The 20,094-nt window shown below is 33.9% G+C and overlaps 4 protein-coding genes across 4 annotated transcripts in view; 3 read left to right on the plus strand and 1 right to left on the minus strand.

The window, feature by feature from the left end:
• The window catches only part of LOC149412683 (uncharacterized), a 356,728-nt gene that overhangs the window by 136,186 nt on the left and 200,448 nt on the right, over positions 1-20,094 (minus strand). The window lies entirely within an intron of this gene.
• LOC149412696 (uncharacterized) lies at positions 340-1,632 on the plus strand. Its single transcript, XM_089645360.1, has 2 exons — positions 340-398; positions 1,195-1,632. The coding sequence occupies exons 1-2, from the start codon at positions 387-389 to the stop codon at positions 1,630-1,632; spliced, it is 450 nt and encodes a 149-aa protein (XP_089501486.1). The 5' UTR covers positions 340-386.
• On the plus strand, positions 4,856-5,594 carry LOC149412697 (uncharacterized). The gene is made up of 2 exons (XM_089645286.1): positions 4,856-4,900; positions 5,012-5,594. Exons 1-2 carry the CDS (start codon positions 4,889-4,891, stop codon positions 5,447-5,449), a joined length of 450 nt encoding a protein of 149 aa, XP_089501412.1. The 5' UTR covers positions 4,856-4,888; the 3' UTR covers positions 5,450-5,594.
• LOC149412698 (uncharacterized) lies at positions 10,861-12,113 on the plus strand. The gene is made up of 2 exons (XM_089644892.1): positions 10,861-10,956; positions 11,230-12,113. Exons 1-2 carry the CDS (start codon positions 10,945-10,947, stop codon positions 11,959-11,961), a joined length of 744 nt encoding a protein of 247 aa, XP_089501018.1. The 5' UTR covers positions 10,861-10,944; the 3' UTR covers positions 11,962-12,113.

The raw sequence follows: 20,094 nt of genomic DNA on the forward strand, positions 1-20,094 counted from the left end.
TCTGTGAGTAAAAACTTTCAGTCAGTTTAAGTTTCTTGTTTGCTATAAAGAGCAAAATTCCCAAAAAGCTGCTCATTGTAGAAGTAGCATATGTGCATTTCAAAATAGTATTATTCTATTTCAATGAAAGCAAAATATGGTAAATGCACTCAATCAAAACAAACTTTTCTTTTGTGTGTACAACATTGATCCAAAACAAGTTACAACCTTGCTCTTCAGTGGTAGTCCACAAAGCTATAAATTTGTTATTTACTAAAGTGAGTTTTTTATAGCGTACATTTCCTTACCCCACTCCACTACTTGATTAATGATATAAAGCTTGGAACTTGCACTGACCAAACACAAGCAGTTTTCTTCTCTGAAAAGGCTAACGTATCACAAGCAAAATGAATCCAATCGTGAGTAATATTACATACATTATGATAAACAGTATTTTGATAACATGACGATCATTTTTTCATCTCCATAAATGTTCTACTAATATCAGACAAAATGCGTTTATATTCAGAGCCTGTAGTATATTTAATAAGAATTTTTAATGATATGGACATATTCACAAGTAATTTAGGAACCTTTAAAAGATATGTAATAACTAACATTAAATAATTTTAAATATTCTACTGGAAGTTATCATGTTGTTGCTTTGAATCCTTTCCAGTTACTTACCTTCCAATTTATACTCATGTGTTCAATTTAGTTGTAGGTATACATTTATTATATTGTTATTATTGCAATTGTGTAGTGCTTTTATTGATTGCTGCTGTGTTGAAATTTTACAATACATTATGTTTTGAATTTTAGCTGGTTATTAGTATATCAGTTAAATTTAAATTTTTGAAATTTAGCTGGTTATTAGTATATCAGTTAACCTTAAATTTTAATTTATTTGTGTTCCTAGATCTGTTTTTATTTTTTATTTATTATTTACAATATTGTATTTTTTGTAAATCTCTCAGGCCACGGGTACAGAACCCTTAGTTTTTTGTTTTAATATTCTTTATTATTATTATAATTTTAAGTGAAAATCTGTTATTGGATTTTATCTTTATTATTTAGTTTATTCTTATATATGTAAATAATCTGTTGATTTTCCCAAATAAATAAACAAAAAAAAAAAAAAAATTGAAAAAAATATTCACAGTTTCACAGTCACCAAGTAAGAAATTAATATAATTTTGTCTTTATTGCTTTCAGTTCATCGCTACCTTCCTGTGTATGGGCGCCCTGGTGTCCGGAAACCCCCTGCTGTTGAACAACGGCCAGTGGAAGGGAGAAGGTCTGCTGGAGAGCCAGGACTGGGCTGGTAAGGCCTGGGGAGGCCCAGGAGTGTGGGCTGCCGGTGCCGGTGTCCTGGGAGCACCTCTGGGAACATGGGGGCTGGGAGCACGTCTTGCCGCCAACTCTGGACTAGGATGGGCCAACCAACTGGGTGGTGTCGCATGGAACAACGCTGGACTCGGCTGGGCCTCTCCCCTCAACTCCTGGGCCCATGGAGGCGCTCCCATTGGAATTGATGGACGTGTTGTGGACACCCCTGCAGTGGCCATCGCTAAAGCAGAACACGCAGCCGCTAAGATCAACACTGTTGTCGAGTCTTCTTGGATCAATTCAGGTGCCCATGGAGCGTGGTAACTTAAAAGAAACTCTTTCTTCAAAGAAAGAAAATTATATTGTTTGTTTTTAAATTACCGTTTGTCTAATTATCTCATTATTTGTTTATTAATTGGTTTATAAATCTCTTGGCACTTTTTTCAACAATAAACGAAAACAGTGTTTATGTTGGCTGTTTATTCTTTGTTCCATAAACCTTTATAGCCATTACATACTTGCTCAATTACCCAGAGTTGAACACATTCTGCTTTACAAGGTGCAAAAAGGGGTTGAGTGTAATTGTGCCAAACCTCACGTTAACAGTAAACTTTATTTCAAGGTGAATTGTGCAAAAAATCTTCAATCTCGTCTGTGATAAAACAGTAGAATTATTTAAAAAATAAACCCACGCACATACATCTATTAATTGTGACATTATATGCTATCTATTTATAAATTTTCATCAGACGACGGTGATTGTCTGTCCGAGTCATATTGGATCTTATGTATTGGTGCAGTGCAATTTAAAACGTATTTACTTCTTGGAAAGTAAGAAAAATGGGATCAGGGATTAATGTTTTTAAAAGTTGCACAACATAAAGAAGTCAAAAACAATCATCTTACGAGAAGTTTCTGATATTTCAAGCTTACAAAAGTTTTATTTACGTGCGCAAAAAACAGCGTGGTTTTTAAAGTGATTTTTTTAATAATAACCTACTACGGCAGTCATGCTGAAGGCTGGCAGCTTTGCAACCCTGCAACTGCGCGGTGAATCATCAGCCGACTACATACGAGAAGAAACGATAGCATCGGATTACGCCGACCGGAATCCTTCGAGAGCCTGGAGACGTTTTGGGAACATTCTCCAAGACAAGACGATCCACGTGAGGACCCATATAAACGCTTCATCTACAAGACAGATCGTAGACAGTACGGCCGCGGCGCGACTCCTTTTCTCTCCGAGCAATACTACGAGTATCTGCTATTTATGTAACTTAAGTAATTTGTGTAACAATGAATAAATACTCAATCGATTTCATTAAAAACATTTATTTATCTACCTACCACCTCAGCATACCCAGCACCCACACTACCAAAAGCCTTAAGGCCCCGTAGTAAGCGTTCAAAAATGGTTTTATTGGGAGATGTGTAAATACGAACGTATTTACACATCTCTCTCCCGAGTCGCCCTCTCCTCTCCTTCTACCGACTCGGCACGCCGTGAAGCTGGTGGGCACTCATGCAACATCACCAAACGTAGTGAACAACTTGGGGTGACATATGACAGAGGTGTTGGTTATCCAATAAATGTTTGACAGGGCGGCGTTACCCAAACCCGCCTTCCAAATTGGAACAAAAGAATTTTTTTTTCTTGTGTTTTATTAATTGCGTTTTCACAATTGAACTTTGTTTTTAATCATCAGCTTATTTAAAATTATTCGCCAACCGGTTTTGCTTGACCCAAGCTTCACCAGGGTAATCAGGATAAAAAATTAATAGTGTCATTCCGTTAAATACAATAAAAGTAATAAGTACAATAAAAATTAAAAATATTTTCATGTGCTTATGTTTCTGTGTATTTTTAAAATTCCTTGCTATGCAATTTTAAGATTGCAAAGTCCGTAACATATATTTTTTTTAAATACTTCTCGCAAATAATGAATGATTGAGTGGAGGCCATTTATTCAGCCTTAGACATCGTTGAAGGCAAATTGTTGCTAAAACAGCTGAACAAATAATGTTTAAAATTTGAAAGCATCGATGTTGTTCCGTGTTATTTTCTATTATAGCCTCGCAACAGTTACTGATAACAATTCTGTATTTTGCTTGATCAAAAATTACGATGAAAGGTAATAATGACCATAATTCATTTCAGATCTCTGAAAAAATTACTTACAAATATTTTATATAGCATAATACAGAAATGTCAAATTTAGGCAAAAGGTGGCTTGTCCTTCTGTCATATTAAATTAATTAAATTGTATCGCGGTTGGCAGTAATAAATAGGTTTAATGACATACATGTATAGTTAGTTTTTAACCAAGAGTCTTTTACCCTGAATCACAACCAATAATAATTGCATGATGCAATTTGTGAAGTGATTGCATTCTTGTGTGTTGACAAACATTGGGCTATTAAAATACAACGAAATATTTTTTTAAGCTTGTAGAATAGAAACAAATTGTTGGTAAACACCAAAGAAAAATCTTTCTACGAACATTCGCTATCCAATGAAGTGAATATCACATTTTTTACGCAATATAGAGAGTATCTCAATGGGTGATGCATGATTAATAAAAATATATATTCTCTATCATATCACCCTTAAGATACCGATGGGCACCTTAATTGACTTCGCTTGCAACTAAACTTTTTTCAAGTTTTTTTTTCAGGGTTCAGAGGCTTTGTGGAAGATAATTTCCCTCAAGGCGTATATATATATATGTGGAGGGTCATTTTAAGGGTATAAAGGAGAGAAGGTTCTTGTAAGTAGAAAGCGATTAGGGCTGGGTAAGATTCAGCAGGTCAGTGTTTCCAGGAGTAACGGAGGTATGAATCCATCGGTCCAAGGCGATGGGTCGAGAAAGTCCGGTCACCTTAACTGTCCTCACCCAGTCTGGTTCGCCACACCACCAACCAAGTCAAACATAGCGAACCGCTTAGGGTGGCCAATGGCAGAGGTGATGGTTATCCAAGGAATGATTCATGGGGCGGCGGTACCCATACCCGCCTCCCAAATTTAAAATATATTTTTTTTGTCATTGAGTTCAACTCACTATCTTTCTTGTATAACATGGATAACCAATTCGAAGCAGAACATGGTATTAATGATGTTTTTTAATCTCTGGCGAAAAAACAATAATAATAATAATTGAATTCTTGAAAAAAAAAAAAACATTTTCCATGTATGCAAAACCTTTCAGTCAGTTTAAATAAATTTGTTGCTTGGTATTATTCAAAAAACGAAATTTTAAAAACATCTGGTCACTGTAGAAGTAACCATATGTTTTCTCTTGTTCTGGTCGATTGAAAGAAAAAATTGAGTAGAATGTAAATGCACTTAATGAGAAAAAAACTTTTTTTTGTGTATCAACATTGATCCAAAACAAATAACAACCTTGCTCTTCAATGGTTAGTCCACGAAGTTATAAACCTGTGATTTATTATAGTGAGTTTTTTGTATAGTACATTTCCTTTCCCCACTCCACTACTAGAATAACGATATAAAGCTTGGAACTTGCACTGACCAAACACAAGCATTTTTCTTCTCTGAAAAGGCTAACGTATCACAAACAAAATGAATCCAATTGTGAGTAACATTACATTATGTTAAACCATATTTTGATAATATGACAATATTATTCGTATTTTCACAATTACTGTGTAAGAAATCAATTTATTTTTTCTTTATTGCTTTCAGTTCATCGCTACCTTCCTGTGCATGGGCGCCCTGGTGTCCGGGAACCCCCTGCTGTTGAACAACGGCCAGTGGAGAGGAGAAGGTCTGCTGGAGAGCCAGGACTGGGCTGGTAAGGCCTGGGGAGGCCCGGGAGTGTGGGCTGCCGGTGCCGGTGTCCTGGGAGCCCCTCTGGGTACATGGGGGCTGGGAGCACGCCTTGCCGCCAACTCTGGACTGGGATGGGCCAACCAGCTGGGTGGTGTCGCATGGAACAACGCTGGACTCGGCTGGGCCTCTCCTCTCAACTCCTGGGCCCATGGAGGCGCTCCTATTGGAATTGATGGACGTGTTATGGATACCCCTGCAGTGGCCATCGCTAAGGCAGAGCACGCAGCCGCTAAGATCAACACCGCTGTCGAGTCTTCTTGGATCAACGCTGGTGCCCATGGAGCGTGGTAACTTCATTAAAACCCTGTCTTCAAAGAACTGATATCATAATATTTTTTTTTAATTAGTAATTTTTCAAAGAACACTACTTTGGTTACCAATTTGTTTATAAATCTCCTTGCAATTTTACCATTAATAAATGATAAAAATGTTTTTATATTAGCTGTTTATTCTTTGTTCTTCAACCTTTATTATCATATTCTTATGTGAATATCGCACAAAAGTTCCAACTGCTCTCAACCGTCTGGAGCCAGTGCGACTATGGCGTCCCCAAAGGGGTACGTTGTGAGGCTGAAGGTGTTGGGAGGGGGAGGAGGTGGGGAATAGTAAAGTTAGGAATTACTTGACTTTTCTGATCTGTTTATCAAACCAGGCTAAAGCCATTTAAAACAACTTTTCAATATTTAATGGTTTTATTTTTAATGATTTAATCGTGAAATAACACATTAATAAAATAAACTTTACCTGATTGGGATTTGAATCCGTGACCTTTGGGTTGCCAATCGATAGCCTTTCCCCTTGAAAGACTGACACCTCTGTAGACCAAAAAAATCATGAGATATCAGATATTATAGTTGGTGAAATGGTAAATATGAAAGTATTATAAAAACAAATGCTTTGAGGTAAAAACATCGTCGAAGTATTAATTATTATAATAATTAAAATAAAATAACTTTGTTTAAATACCACTTTATTACCAATAAAGTGGTATTTAAACAAAGTTATTTTATTTTAATTATTATAATTATGTATACCCACAAAGTGTTTGCTACAAGTGAAAAATTAATATTAATTATTATTTCGATTTGTTAATATTTATTAATGGTATTTACCATTCAAATTTAGAAATTTTCTTATCGAATATTAGTAAGCTTGATAAATTGCGACAACTGTCAAACACAAAATAATTATTATTGATTAAATAAATTGGGTTCCCACTTTATCTCTTGTCTGATTTTTTTTACTTAATATGATAATTTATTAGTGATTCGACTCTCCTTCAGGTATAACATCATGGGTAAACAATTATATCCCAAGTAAAACACAGTATAATTATAATTGTGTTTTTTAATCCATGGATAAAAAAACAAAGATAATAATAATCGAATCCTTGAAATAAAAACAATAAAATACAGAGTACATAACAAATATTCCATATATGCAAAACCTTTCAGTCAGTTAACATTAATTCGTTGATTGATATTAAAAAGAAAAATTACAAAAAAACTGGTAATTGTGGAAGTAGCCAAATGTGTTTTGTTTTTATCTTCGAATGTAACAAAGATATGAGTAGAATATACAGGGAAATAAATGCATTTAATCACATTTATCCAAAACAAATAAAAACCTTGCTCTTCAATGGGTAGTCCACGAAGTTAAGATCTTGATATATTTCCTTTCCCCATTTCATTTTATACTATTCAAAATATCATATAAAGCTAGGAACTTGCACTGACCAAACAAAAGCAGTTTTCTTCTCTGAAAAGGCTAACGAATCACAAGCAAAATCAATTCAATCGTGAGTAACGTTACATTATGACTATCTATATATTGCTAATATTAATCGTATTCATAGTTTCACCTTATTTTCTTTATTGCTTTCAGTTCGTCGCTACCTTCCTGTGCATGGGCGCCCTGGTGTCCGCAAACCCCCTGCTGGTGAACAACGGACAGTGGAGGGGAAAAGGTCTGCTGGAGAGCCAGGACTGGGCTGGTCAGGCCTTGGGAGGTCCAGGAATATGGGCCGCCAATGCCGGTATCCTGGGAGCCCCCCTAGGCAGGTGGGAGCTGGGAGGACCTCTTGCCGCCAACTCTGGACTGGGATGGGCCAACCAGCTGGGTGGTGCAGCATGGAACAACGCTGGACTCGGCTGGGCCTCTCTTTTCAACTCTTGAGCCCATGGAGGCGCTCCCATTGGAATTGATGGACGTGTTGTGGACACCCCTTTAGTGGCCATCGCCAAGGCAGAGCACGCAGCCACTAAGATCAACACCGTTATCGAGTCTTCTTTGATCAATGCTGGTGCCCATGGAGCGTGGTAACTCCACCAACACACTTTCTTGAAAGAACTGATCATTATAATTTTTTTTTTAGTTTACTTTTTTTGTTAATACCAACACTACTTTCGTCACCAATTTCTTTATAAATCTCCTTCTAGTATTACCATTAATAAACGATAAAAAAGTTTTTATGTTAGCTGTTTATTTTTTGTTTCCTCAACCTTTACTATCATATTTTTTATGTGAATAAGTATTAGATATTGATGGCCTCCGTTATCGAGGGGTATGGCTTCGACTAGCAAGCGGAAGATCGCGGGTTCAAATCCGGGCATACGTAAGTAAATTTGTGTTAAAATTCGTGTAAAAGTCCGGATGGGAATAAAAAATAAAGTAATGCAAAACCAAATAGCATGACTTTTATGATTTCGTGTAAGAGTGTGAGTAATATCTCCCAAAACGACTCGAGGGGTTAAGTTTAAATGCCGTTGAATTGTATCTAGTAATAAATTACGAATTTCAATAGCAGGAAATATATGTACCAAAATAATAAATTATCGAAATCCGTAATACCATAAACAGACGACTAATTTGTCAACCAAAACAATAAATTATTGCATGATGCAATTTACGAAATGATTGCTTACACCTTTATAACAAACATAAACAACAGATAATATAATTATTCCATTAAGATCAATATCAGGATTCAAAACTCTTAGAAAAAAATTAGAAGAGCACTTATAGATTTAGAAAAATAAATAAATTATTTCTTAATTTTTGCAATGAATCTTTTGTGAAAAACGTGAAACATATATGATTGAAATAAATTTATATTTACAATATAAGTTATCATTTTCATTAACCACCCGTGATTCACTGGTGGATGAACGCTTATCCTAGCAATTTTCACCGTTTTCACTATGGTGAATTTGTAAAGTCAATTTAACTTAAAATTTTGTAAAAATGTTATTATAGGCCTCGGGAAGAACTATTTTAGATTCGCCTACAAATCAATAATTAGAACAACTTTGCATAAATTCTATAGATTCCTGTGTGTTTGCCGAAATTACATAAAAGGGGTTATTATTTACGTACACAAACCTCGATAATCTTAATAACCGTTAACCATAAATATATTACAAGAAGTCACACCAGAAAGGACCTCATGGTCTCGAGAAGCAACACGACAAACCATCAAAAGTCGCACACATATCTAGGTACGAAATTATATATTAAAATTCCTACAGAATAAAATATTTAACCTTGCAAAATATCTCATATCGGTCCATTCATAACTATGGTTGATAGGGTTGGGTAGAGGGGCGTCCAAAAAACTCTTTCATATTGTTACGTAAAATTAATGCTGCACTTAGTAAACACTTAGTAGATAGTCTTAATTAAAACTTTATTTTTGAGTTTACATAAACAGTTCATTAGCATTTTCACAACCATTTGGTTCCTTGGAACGGGCAATCTGCCTAGCTTGGAAGACATCTGTACACATTTTAATAACTAAACACCTGTATACATTTAAATAAAATGCATATTTGTTATGTAATGCATTGTCATGTAATGTAATGCAATGCAATGTAATGCAATTTAATGCAATGTAATGCATTTTAATATTATGTAATTTAATGTCATGTAATGTAATTCAATGTTATATAATGCAATGCAATTTAATGTGATGTAATTCAATCTTATGTAATGCAATGCAAATTAATGTAATGTGACGTGAAGCGATGCGATGTGATGTGATGTGATGTGAGGTGATGTGATGTGATGTGATGTGATGTGATGTGATGTGATGTGATGTGATGTGATGTGATGTGATGTGATGTGATGTGATGTGATGTGATGTGATGTGATGTGATGTGATGTGATGTGATGTGATGTGATGTGATGTGATGTGATGTGATGTGATGTGATGTGATGTGATGTGATGTGATGTGATGTGATGTGATGTGATGTGATGTGATGTGATGTGATGTGATGTGATGTGATGTGATGTGATGTGATGTGATGTGATGTGATGTGATGTGATGTGATGTGATGTGATGTGATGTGATGTGATGTGATGTGATGTGATGTGATGTGATGTGATGTGATGTGATGTGATGTGATGTGATGTGATGTGATGTGATGTGATGTGATGTGATGTGATGTGATGTGATGTGATGTGATGTGATGTGATGTGATGTGATGTGATGTGATGTGATGTGATGTGATGTGATGTGATGTGATGTGATGTGATGTGATGTGATGTGATGTGATGTGATGTGATGTGATGTGATGTGATGTGATGTGATGTGATGTGATGTGATGTGATGTGATGTGATGTGATGTGATGTGATGTGATGTGATGTGATGTGATGTGATGTGATTATAATTAAAATAAACATATAGAAGTAAATTTAAATAGGGAGTTCAATTATGAAATAAATGAATAATGTATAATATATAATAATGTATAATAATTTATTATAATAAAAACGACCAGTTGAATTATAGCTTGGCACCCCCAGTTGGAGTATAATGCTGTAAGTGATGGAGATGAAAATATATTAAAAAGAGATTGAAAAAAAAAAAGAAATATATTGAAAAGGGATTTATTAGAAATGATTTAATTTAAACAATATCGAACAACTTTTTATTTTCAACCATCAATATGAAGTTTAATAAATAGGTCCAAGTGGTCAAGTTGGTTAAGACGCCTGTCCAGGTACGCCTGGCCGTTATCTTTTTATTTGTCTGTATCTTGTACTGTTTTATGTTTTGTTTAGATTTATTAGTATTATCTTCTTCTTCAATGATAATTTTCACTATGTTTATATGAATTAAAGTATAAAGTACATATTTCAAATACAAAAATTTCAATATATAATAATATTATGTACCTATCCAATTAAGAAATTTTGTTTAACGCTACACTAATTAATGGCAATGTATTTTATATTTGTCAAGATTCAAACACGAGGCCACTGCGTTCCGCTGCTCTGGCTTATGACCTATACAAAAATCACAAATTATTACATAACTATTATTACACACGGTAATACATTTTGCACGGGCCAGTTTACAAAAAAATACGGTCTTACTGTTTAAAATACGGTCGTTCAAGACCAAGCCTTAAAAATATATCAAAACTTGTTGAGTTTGGTGGAGTTCGGGTATTATTTGTCATATTCCATATTTTAAAATAAATTTAAAACAAAGTTTTGATTTAAAAAAACAAAGGCAAATTGAATCTGCTGGTTTTATTTGAATAAATGAAACAATGTTTTTGTTTGCCTTAAGTGCATTGTATAATAATAATAACAAAAACCTCTCCAACGAGGTCTCCAACACAGAGCTTTTTTTGCGTTGGACTAGATTTTGTCTTCCTTATTTTTTCCCCTTCTCTTCTTCCATTTCAGCAGTGAGTCTGACTGAATATAAAGCTCGGAAGAAACTTCAACTAGACATAAGCAGTTTTCTTCTGAAAAGGCAAACACACTACCTTCAAAATGAACTCAATTGTAAGTTTACAAGCTTTATTGTGTACAATATTTATATTTCTCTTTGAAATAAAAAAAGTTATAAGAGATAGTAAATCGATTCGTCCTTGCTCTGTTTAATAATCATTTTCAATGTCTTTGCTACGTCAATATTTGTAACTGTTGGTTATTTTTATACTTCCTATACTCAAAATTCATTTTATTACTTATCTACCTCATCAATTTTCCTGTACATGTCATGGATGATACGTACCATTTAAAAACTTCATAATTTAAATAAAATTATTTTTTCAGTTTATCGCAACCTTCTTGTGCATGGGCGCTCTGGTGTCAGGAAACACATGGAACCTCCAAGGTCTGGCTTGGGGCTCTCCACTGGGCTCCTGGGCTAATGGAGGAGCTCCCCTGGGACTTGACGGTAATGTCGTAGACACCCCTGCTGTATCCATCGCCAAGGCTAACCACTTGGCCGCCACTGTCAATGCTGGATCCTGGGCTGGAGCCGGTCTGGTCAATGCTGGACTCGGATTGTCTTCTCCTCTCAGTTCCTGGAATCTTGGAGGCGCCCCAATTGGAATAGATGGACGCGTTGTTGATACTCCTGCTGTAGCCATTGCTAAGGCCAATCACTTGGCTGCCAAAATTAACACAGGAGTTGAAAACTCTTTGATCAATGGTGGTTCGTGGGCTAATTCTGGACTTGGATGGGCTTCTCCTTTGAATTCATGGGGTGTTGGAGGTGCTCCCATTGGAATTGATGGACGTGTTGTTGATACCCCTGCCGTAGCCATTGCTAAGGCCAATCACTTGGCTGCCAAGATTAACACAGGAGTTGAAAACTCTTTGATCAACGGTGGTTCGTGGGAAAATTCCGGACTTGGATGGGCTTCTCCTTTGAATTCATGGGGTGTTGGAGGTGCTCCCATTGGAATTGATGGACGTGTTGTTGATACCCCTGCCGTAGCCATTGCCAAAGCCAATCACTTGGCTGCTAAGATCAACACTGGTGCCTATGGTACCTGGTAACTACTTACATCTTCCGTAATAAATATTATTTTACCGACATTTTCCGCAAATATCTTATGTTTATTTAACGAAATTTATGTATTCTATTGTTAAAACTCTGATTCCCTTTTATGTTTCGAAACAGATATATAAAATAAAATATAAAAAAATTATCTTTTTTATTAATTTTGTATTGTATTGAAGTTTAAAATAACATGTTTTATCTTGGATATCCAGCGGAAATCCAAATAACAATGATTGATTAACAGACGACAATTTATTTTACCTATTTAAGCAAAAAATTACCTATTTAACTAAAACCTATTATGGGGTATTCCCAGAATATTAGGGGATTCCGCACCAAACTTACTGAATTAAGATCATCGATTACATTCCATCCCTTCCACATATACTTCCTGACTGAAACTTGGTTGGATCCATCTATCAACACAGAGGAATTAGGCTTTACTTCTCACAACACATACCGCTTCGATAGAAGTACCTCCACCAGTACCAAATCAAGAGGAGGGGGTATAATAATATCTGTCGAAAAAACTATAATTTCATCCAGATTAAAATGCAAACACAAAAAGGTAGAACAACTTTACGTACTACTCAAGACAAACTTAGGAAAAATTATTCTTGGATGTGTTTATATTCCACCCGGATCAATTACCCAAATTTACGAAAACCACATTGAAGATGTAGAGGCCCTTAAACTCAAATATCCGGAAACTAGAATGCTGCTAATCGGTGACTACAATCTTCCAAATGTAGACTACCCCATGTAATAACCAAACAGCCCCTTTAAATATGTCAGCTAATGCTCGTGAAATTATAAATATGTCAAATTTCTTCGGTTTTAAACAAATAAATAACGTATTTAATTCAAATCATCACCTGCTTAACCTCGCATTTAGTAGCGATCCTTCAGTAAAATTAATTAAATCATAAGAACCCCTTCTCCCAATATATTCCCACCATCCTCCTTTAAACATCACCTTCATGAATAATTTTCTTAATACTTATTGTAACACTTAAGTATTAAGTTCTTAATTACTCATATCACTTTGCAAAAGCTGATTATCCACTGATAATAAAACACTTAGAAAGTGCAGACTGGTCTTTTTTAGACAATAACACAAATGTCAATCATAATCTAGAATCTTTTTACTCCATCATCAACACGGCTATCAACAAATATGTACCCTCAACTCAAATCAAGACATCAAAATTTCCTAAATGGTTTAATAACGACTTAAAACACTTAATAAAAAACAAAAAAAAATCAAAGAGAGCAAATCTATCTCGGACTACAAAATATTTCATAAATACAGAACCGACTGCAAATTACTCGCCAATAAATTATATCAAACACACATACATTAAAACCTAAATTACGATAACTTACTTTGTTCATTAAATTTAATAAAATTATCTGATCGTAGAATTATTTCCGATTTTACCTGTTTGTATAAAATCATTAATTCAATGTTTGATACCCCTGTATGTAATCTCTTTTTTCATACTCCAAGCAGGTCGGTTACAAGACAGTACCTACCATATTATTGTAGCAATTCTATATCAACGTCCCAATATCACACTCCTATGCGACGGATTCAACAGCTAGGAAACAAATACTACGATGTTGTTGATATATTTAGTACATCAATTTCAATATATAAGCATACCCTATTGAAGTTTTTTTCATCAAGTAGTGGAATATTTTAATAAAGGTATTTAATTTGATTTGACTAACATATAATAATTTTGTCAACTGAAACAGAAAAAAATATTTTAAATTTTTTATGTTTTATGTTTTGTGCCTGCATGGTGTGTAGATCAAGTTGAGTGATACTTTGACTTTATATTTATTTTTCTGCAATTATTTTAATAGTCGTTTCCTGCACTATTTTCATTTATAATTTCGTAAATACTTTTTATAAATATATGTATGTAAAAGCCTTGATAGGCGTGAAATAAATAAACAAATAAATTATACAGAAAAGTCTCCATCAGATACCAAAAATTTTTTAGACACATTAACTCACTAAGAAAAAATAAACCCAGCCTACCCACTTACATGTATTTCGAGGGGAAAGGTAGTAGTGATACTAATGACATTGTTAATTTCTTTGCCGATTTCTTCACAAATTTATACGATATAGACATCCCAATCGATCAAATTCTACCCTTTTATCCAAATGAATCGATCCACATTCCAGCTTTACATATAAATGTTCCTGATGTTATACACAAAATAAAATCACTCGATATAATGAAAAAAGCGGGTCCTGACAAAATCAATCCAGCTTTTCTAATAAATTGTGTATCAATACTTGCCAAGCCACTATGTCAACTATTTAACCAATCACTAAACTCAGGCTGCTTCCCTGATCTATGGAAAGAATTTTATCTAACACCTGTATTCAAAAGGGAGATATTCATGAAGTCACAAATTATCGAACCATTTGCATGTTATCTTTTTAATTACTTGAAAAACATATCAATAAAATCATTGTACCAAATCAAAATGGCTTTAAGCTGGGCAGATCCACTCTATCAAATCTCTCTTTGTATGAACAATTTATAGCTAATTCGCTTGAAAATAAAACCCAAGTCGACTCAATATAATACAGACTTCGTAAAAGCCTTTGACAAAGTTAACCACAAAATTCTCCTCAATAAACTTAGCGAAATTGGAATAGAGGATAAACTATTGGAATGGTTAAAGAGCTATTTAACTAATAAAATTCTACAAGTAAAAAACAAATCTAACTTTTCACATAAATTCATGGCTACTAGCGGTGTACCACAAGGGTCGCATTTAAGCCCAATACTTTTCTTACTTTTTATAAACGATATTGTCACTGTTTTTGATAACAATGTTGAAGTGTTGCTTTTTGCCGCTGACTTAAAACTATTTAAAATTATAAAAACACTATCTGACTGTACCAACATTCAAATTAACTTAAACAAATAACAATATTGGTGCCAACTTAATAAACTTCATCTTAACATTAATAAATGCCACATTATAAGATTTTCCAGAATCACTTAACCCTTTAACTACCAATATAAACTAAATAACGTTCCTCTCACCTCTGTCAGTGAAATTAAAGATCTTGGCGTTATTTTCGATTCAAAATTTAACTTCCTTTCACATATAAATTCAATTACCTACTTAAACATATAAATTTCACATATAAATTACTTTCACATATAAAATGGCAGAGACTTTCGTAAAATTTCTAAATTAAAAATCTTGTATTCTTGTTTTGTTCGTAGTCAAGTCGAATATAATTCTTTATATCTGTTCCCCTCACTTCAAAATCCACTCTGACTCCATTGTAAAAATTCAGCAAAAATTCCTAAGATTCATTAACTATAAACTCGGTCTACCAATTGAAACAATAAACTACAGTCACTTGATGAAAGAACTAAACTTATTAAAGCTCTCAGATAGAAGACTTGTTTCCGACTTGATTTTTATTTATAAAATTGTTAATGGTATTATAGACAGCCCTGATTTATTGAGTCTTATAACCTTTCATATACCTACAAGAGCTAGTCAATCTAAAATTCTTTTTAATTGCAACAAAATAATCAGGACTGAGTCATTTAGATACTCGCTTGTACCTAGATTAAATGCAGTTGGCAATATTTTCTCAGATGTAGTTGATGTGTTCAATTGCACGGAATGTAGTTACAAGAAGGCTATAATAACATACCTCATAAATAAATATTAATTTTAGCTTTTATTAGTGTTAAATTATTATAATTATATCACATGTTTGTAAAAGCCACTATGGGCGTGTAATATAAATAAAAATCGATTCGATTTCGTTCGAATTCGATCGACTGCATATCCGAATTTAACACTTTGAAACTAAATAACTTTTTTTTTCTAAATTCATTTGTTTATGAAGATTTTATTGCACATGTTCAAACCATCGAGATATAGATGCACACAATTTTTTGGGGGATCAAAAAAAAATAGTGGTCAAACTCACCTTTCGGAGAGGGGTGACTTTTACATACAATTTATAAACTTTTTACAATGACACGCCAATCAAAAAATATCTAAAAAACGAATCACGCTTATATACCTATATATGAAAAACACGATAATACACAACTGTAATATGTAGTGAACAACTGCTGACCCTGAAACAATCGCAAGTCACTTGCATTAGTATTCACCTATGATCTGGTGCCCCAAAATAATTTGAAAATCCTGACTCAATGCTGTGCAGAAATGGGTGGCCCTTTGGAAGACTACATTTTAGATTACAAGCGTCATGTAGAAATGCCATACTTGTTCTACTGGTTAGGAATTAGCATCATAGTCGGGAAACAAAACAATATATTATTTCTTATCCAAAAGTAGTGTAAAATCGTTGACAGCCCTGTTTTACTAAAGCCAAATTGCGATACTTGCCCAGCTATTCCAAGTAGAATTAATTTTGAAGGCAACAATAAACTCACTACTAATTACTCTATTATAATATTTTGCTAGTTATACATGTGAAAAAGTCACTTTTTTATACATATTAATATTCTGTGCAAATAAAATATTCTCTGTTATTAAAACATTCTAGGCTTTAATAGAATTTACTTTATATTTATTACTATTCATTATCATAAACAACTCATACCTCGATTTATGTCAGGTTTTATACAAACCTAGTATTCATTCAACTATTTCTATACTAGGAGATATTTATTTTAATTATGTATTGTTTAACTGCACTTCTATTAACAACTGTATCACTTGCAACACTATTTTTGTGTACACATTACTTGTTCTGTAATCACTCTATTGTAAAAGCCATTTTATGGCGCTTAAATAAATAAATAAAAATAATCCTAAACTAACCACTTAAAAATAATTACAAACTTACAGTTTTTTTCCATACTCCCCCAGAAAACAGAGTGTAAAATAAATTTCACATAACACAAACACAATGTAAGATTAATTTTGTATTTACTTTCATCAAAACTAATTTCTGTTTGGACATTGGCTGACTGATAGAATAAGAGTTTAGCGTCCCAAAGTTGTGGCATCTTACGGCCACACGACACTCTCAATCCAGGTAATGTAGGGGCAACTACATTACCTGGATATATATATATATATATATATATTATTTTTTTTTTGTTTTACTCTCTAAATTTTTTCAAAATAATTTGTAAATTCTTATAAGGATATTGCGCATTTCTTTCATATCTCTATTTGTAAAATAATATTCTTATGTATATATTCCCCTATTTATAAGTTAAAATATTTGTAAATGTTTTTAACTGCTGTTTAAGTTAATTCGTGAGAAATAGTTTGGATGCAGGTAAATTCTCTAGTTGATGTTTTGTATATTCTTGTCAATTGATATCTGTATCTGTTTTTTCTCCTAAATAAAAAAAAAAAATAAAAAAAAATAAAAAAAAATAAAAAAAAAAACTCGTGTAGTGAGGTGTTCCTCTTTCACGCTGCTGCTGAATACCCCCAAGACTGTCTGAGTGCATGCCACGGAAGCCCTATTCTACACCTGTATAGGTGCACCGTAAATGCTCTGTTGACAGAAAAAACAATGAAAAAGCTAAATTAGATAACTTATATAACGTCACAGGGGTATTTCAAATATATTAGTTAATCCATACAGACGGTAACCTTACTTCGGGTATCATTAAATAATTCATTTGATTTCATTAGGTAAAGTAAAAAGCCTGTCTCGAAGATCGGACATTTTTCCGTTCCTTTCCACCTTTTTAAAATTCACGTCCTTGACTCCTCAGATTGTACATTCTGTGGTGTAGAAGTGGGAACTTTAGATCACATATTTTTTGGTTGTCCCTCTCTAAACAATATCCTTTCTTCTATCTAGCCTTATCTAAAATTGCCTCCCCTCCATTCTACATCTCATCTCTTCTAAGTCTGAACTCGATTCCAATTTTCATTATAGTTTTGAAATTTGCTTATTTCAATAAAATGAATATTTAAATTCACCTTTCATTTCTCCATAATTTTAAATGATGGCCAAGAACACCCTTGAAGGGTGAAAGCCAGAAATAATAGGAAAAAAACCTTAATTTTTATATTTTTTATGTGAATACCGCAAAAGAGTTTCAACTGCTCTCCACCGTCTGGAGCCAGTACAACTATGTCAACCCCTTTGGGGTACTTTGTTTCAGTACTGAATGGTGGTAAACAGACAATAGACTTGCGGTAATGAGAGCATCTTAGACTCTGGAACGTGCCACAAATATTCTGTGCATTATTTTTAATGATTTTATCGTGAAATAACACACATTAAAAAAAAAAATTCGACAAATGTCAAACACAAAATAAAAATTATATAATAAACAATTTTGATACCACTTTATCACTTGTATGATTTGTATGGTATGATTTTCAGTTACTTAACAATTCTAATTTTGAAAATAAAAGGTAAATAATTTTTCACATTACGCGGGAATACTGTTTGAAATTACGAACTCATGTTCCTTCAACCGAAATTAGTTTGTTTAAATATAATATTTTGGTTATTTAAAAAATAAATTAATGAAAATTATTCGTCGAATGACGATGTGTCCTGAAGATATTGGATCTTATTTCTGGATGCAAAACAATTTTAAACAAATATCTATCCGTCTATATAATAAAGTTTGAAAATGGCCTTGAAAGCCGAAACAGCTATCACAATAATTAAAACCAAAATAATTGCAGAACTTAATAATAAAAATATTAAATTTGATTCATATTACATTAAAAAAGAAAATGTGGGAAGCACGTAATGAGGACAGTTTTTCGAGTATCTATATATATCTATCCAAGAAGGTTCTTCTGGGATTTTTTTTAAAAATAAGATTGAGGACCAATGGTAAGTTAGACAATTTTTTTTATTTTTTTATTTACAGAGCGGAGATGATATACATATAGTTCCCGTGAGCACTCAGGCCATAAGCCCATTATGCTATCTCCCATTTTACCTCATTCCTTTAACAGTCACCCGGTCCCTTTTATAAAGTTCACCAGGGTTGTCATTGGATATGTTGATATGTTTTCTGGATCCACAATGTGTGTTCCCAGGTCTCATCTCTCTTCTCCAATCCCTCTTGGTTCCCTGAAGGCCCCACTAGGAAAAAGAGCCTCATCTATCCTCTCCATTCCCCTTTGGTTCCGTGAAGGCCCCACAAGGGAAGAGTTCACAGAGGTGACCTCATCTCTCCTATCTACTCCTTATTTTAGTTAGACACACAAAGTAAGCGAAATTTGAAGGCTCCTCGGCATTAGAGTCCTCGGCCACTGACGTGAAACTGCAGCTTTAGAACAGTATCCACGAATTTAAAACCGTACCAAATTGATTTATTTTTTATATAGCATTAGTACGAGTATACTAAAATACTGCTTATTATTAATAAGTCTAATGCAATTGCGAAAATGACCGAACCAGCATTATATCTTCAATTAAAGAACTAATGTACAACAACTGGTTTACTTAAATTTATATACCAACCGGTTTCGCGGGACTCTAGCTTCATCGGGGTAAAAACATATAGTTTCATCAGGATTTTTTTAGTTAAACGTAATAGAGATAATCAAGACAAAAGCAGTGGTCTGTCAAGATTATTGATATTTTTATATGCTTTTTTTATATTAACTCCACACAGGAGGCCCTGAAGAAAATAATTTCCCTCAGGGCCTATGTCATCTTTGGGGATGCTGTGTGGAGGGTCTTTTTGTGGAGAGGAAGGAGTGAACATGGGTCTTGAAGATTCCCATGTTGTAGGAGGGAGGAAACACAGAGGCCGGCAGTTTGTTCCACAGCCGAGCTGTTGAACTTAAGAACGAATCGTAGAAGCGACCCGTTCTCATGTGACAAATGTCAACAGTGTACAAATGTTGGGCGCGCGTTTGGCGTGTATCCCGACTACGCACCGGTGCCGAAGGGATCAATGACGCTAGTTCCTCAGAGCATCTTCCATTGTAATACCGATAGAACAAGGACAGCATGCTGTTTTGATTTATTCAAAATGCTTCATTTGTACTGCGCAAGCTATGCAATTTATGTATAGTGATTAAAATAAACACATTTTGTGTTGTATTACTGCAGGTTTGTTTATAAAATCCTCAGAAATAGACGCTATTTTCAAATA

Source organism: Hesperophylax consimilis, chromosome 22 (genome assembly GCF_061612785.1).
Source record: "Hesperophylax consimilis isolate HC1 chromosome 22, BYU_Hcon_1.0, whole genome shotgun sequence".
Lineage (NCBI taxonomy): Eukaryota > Metazoa > Arthropoda > Insecta > Trichoptera > Limnephilidae > Hesperophylax > Hesperophylax consimilis.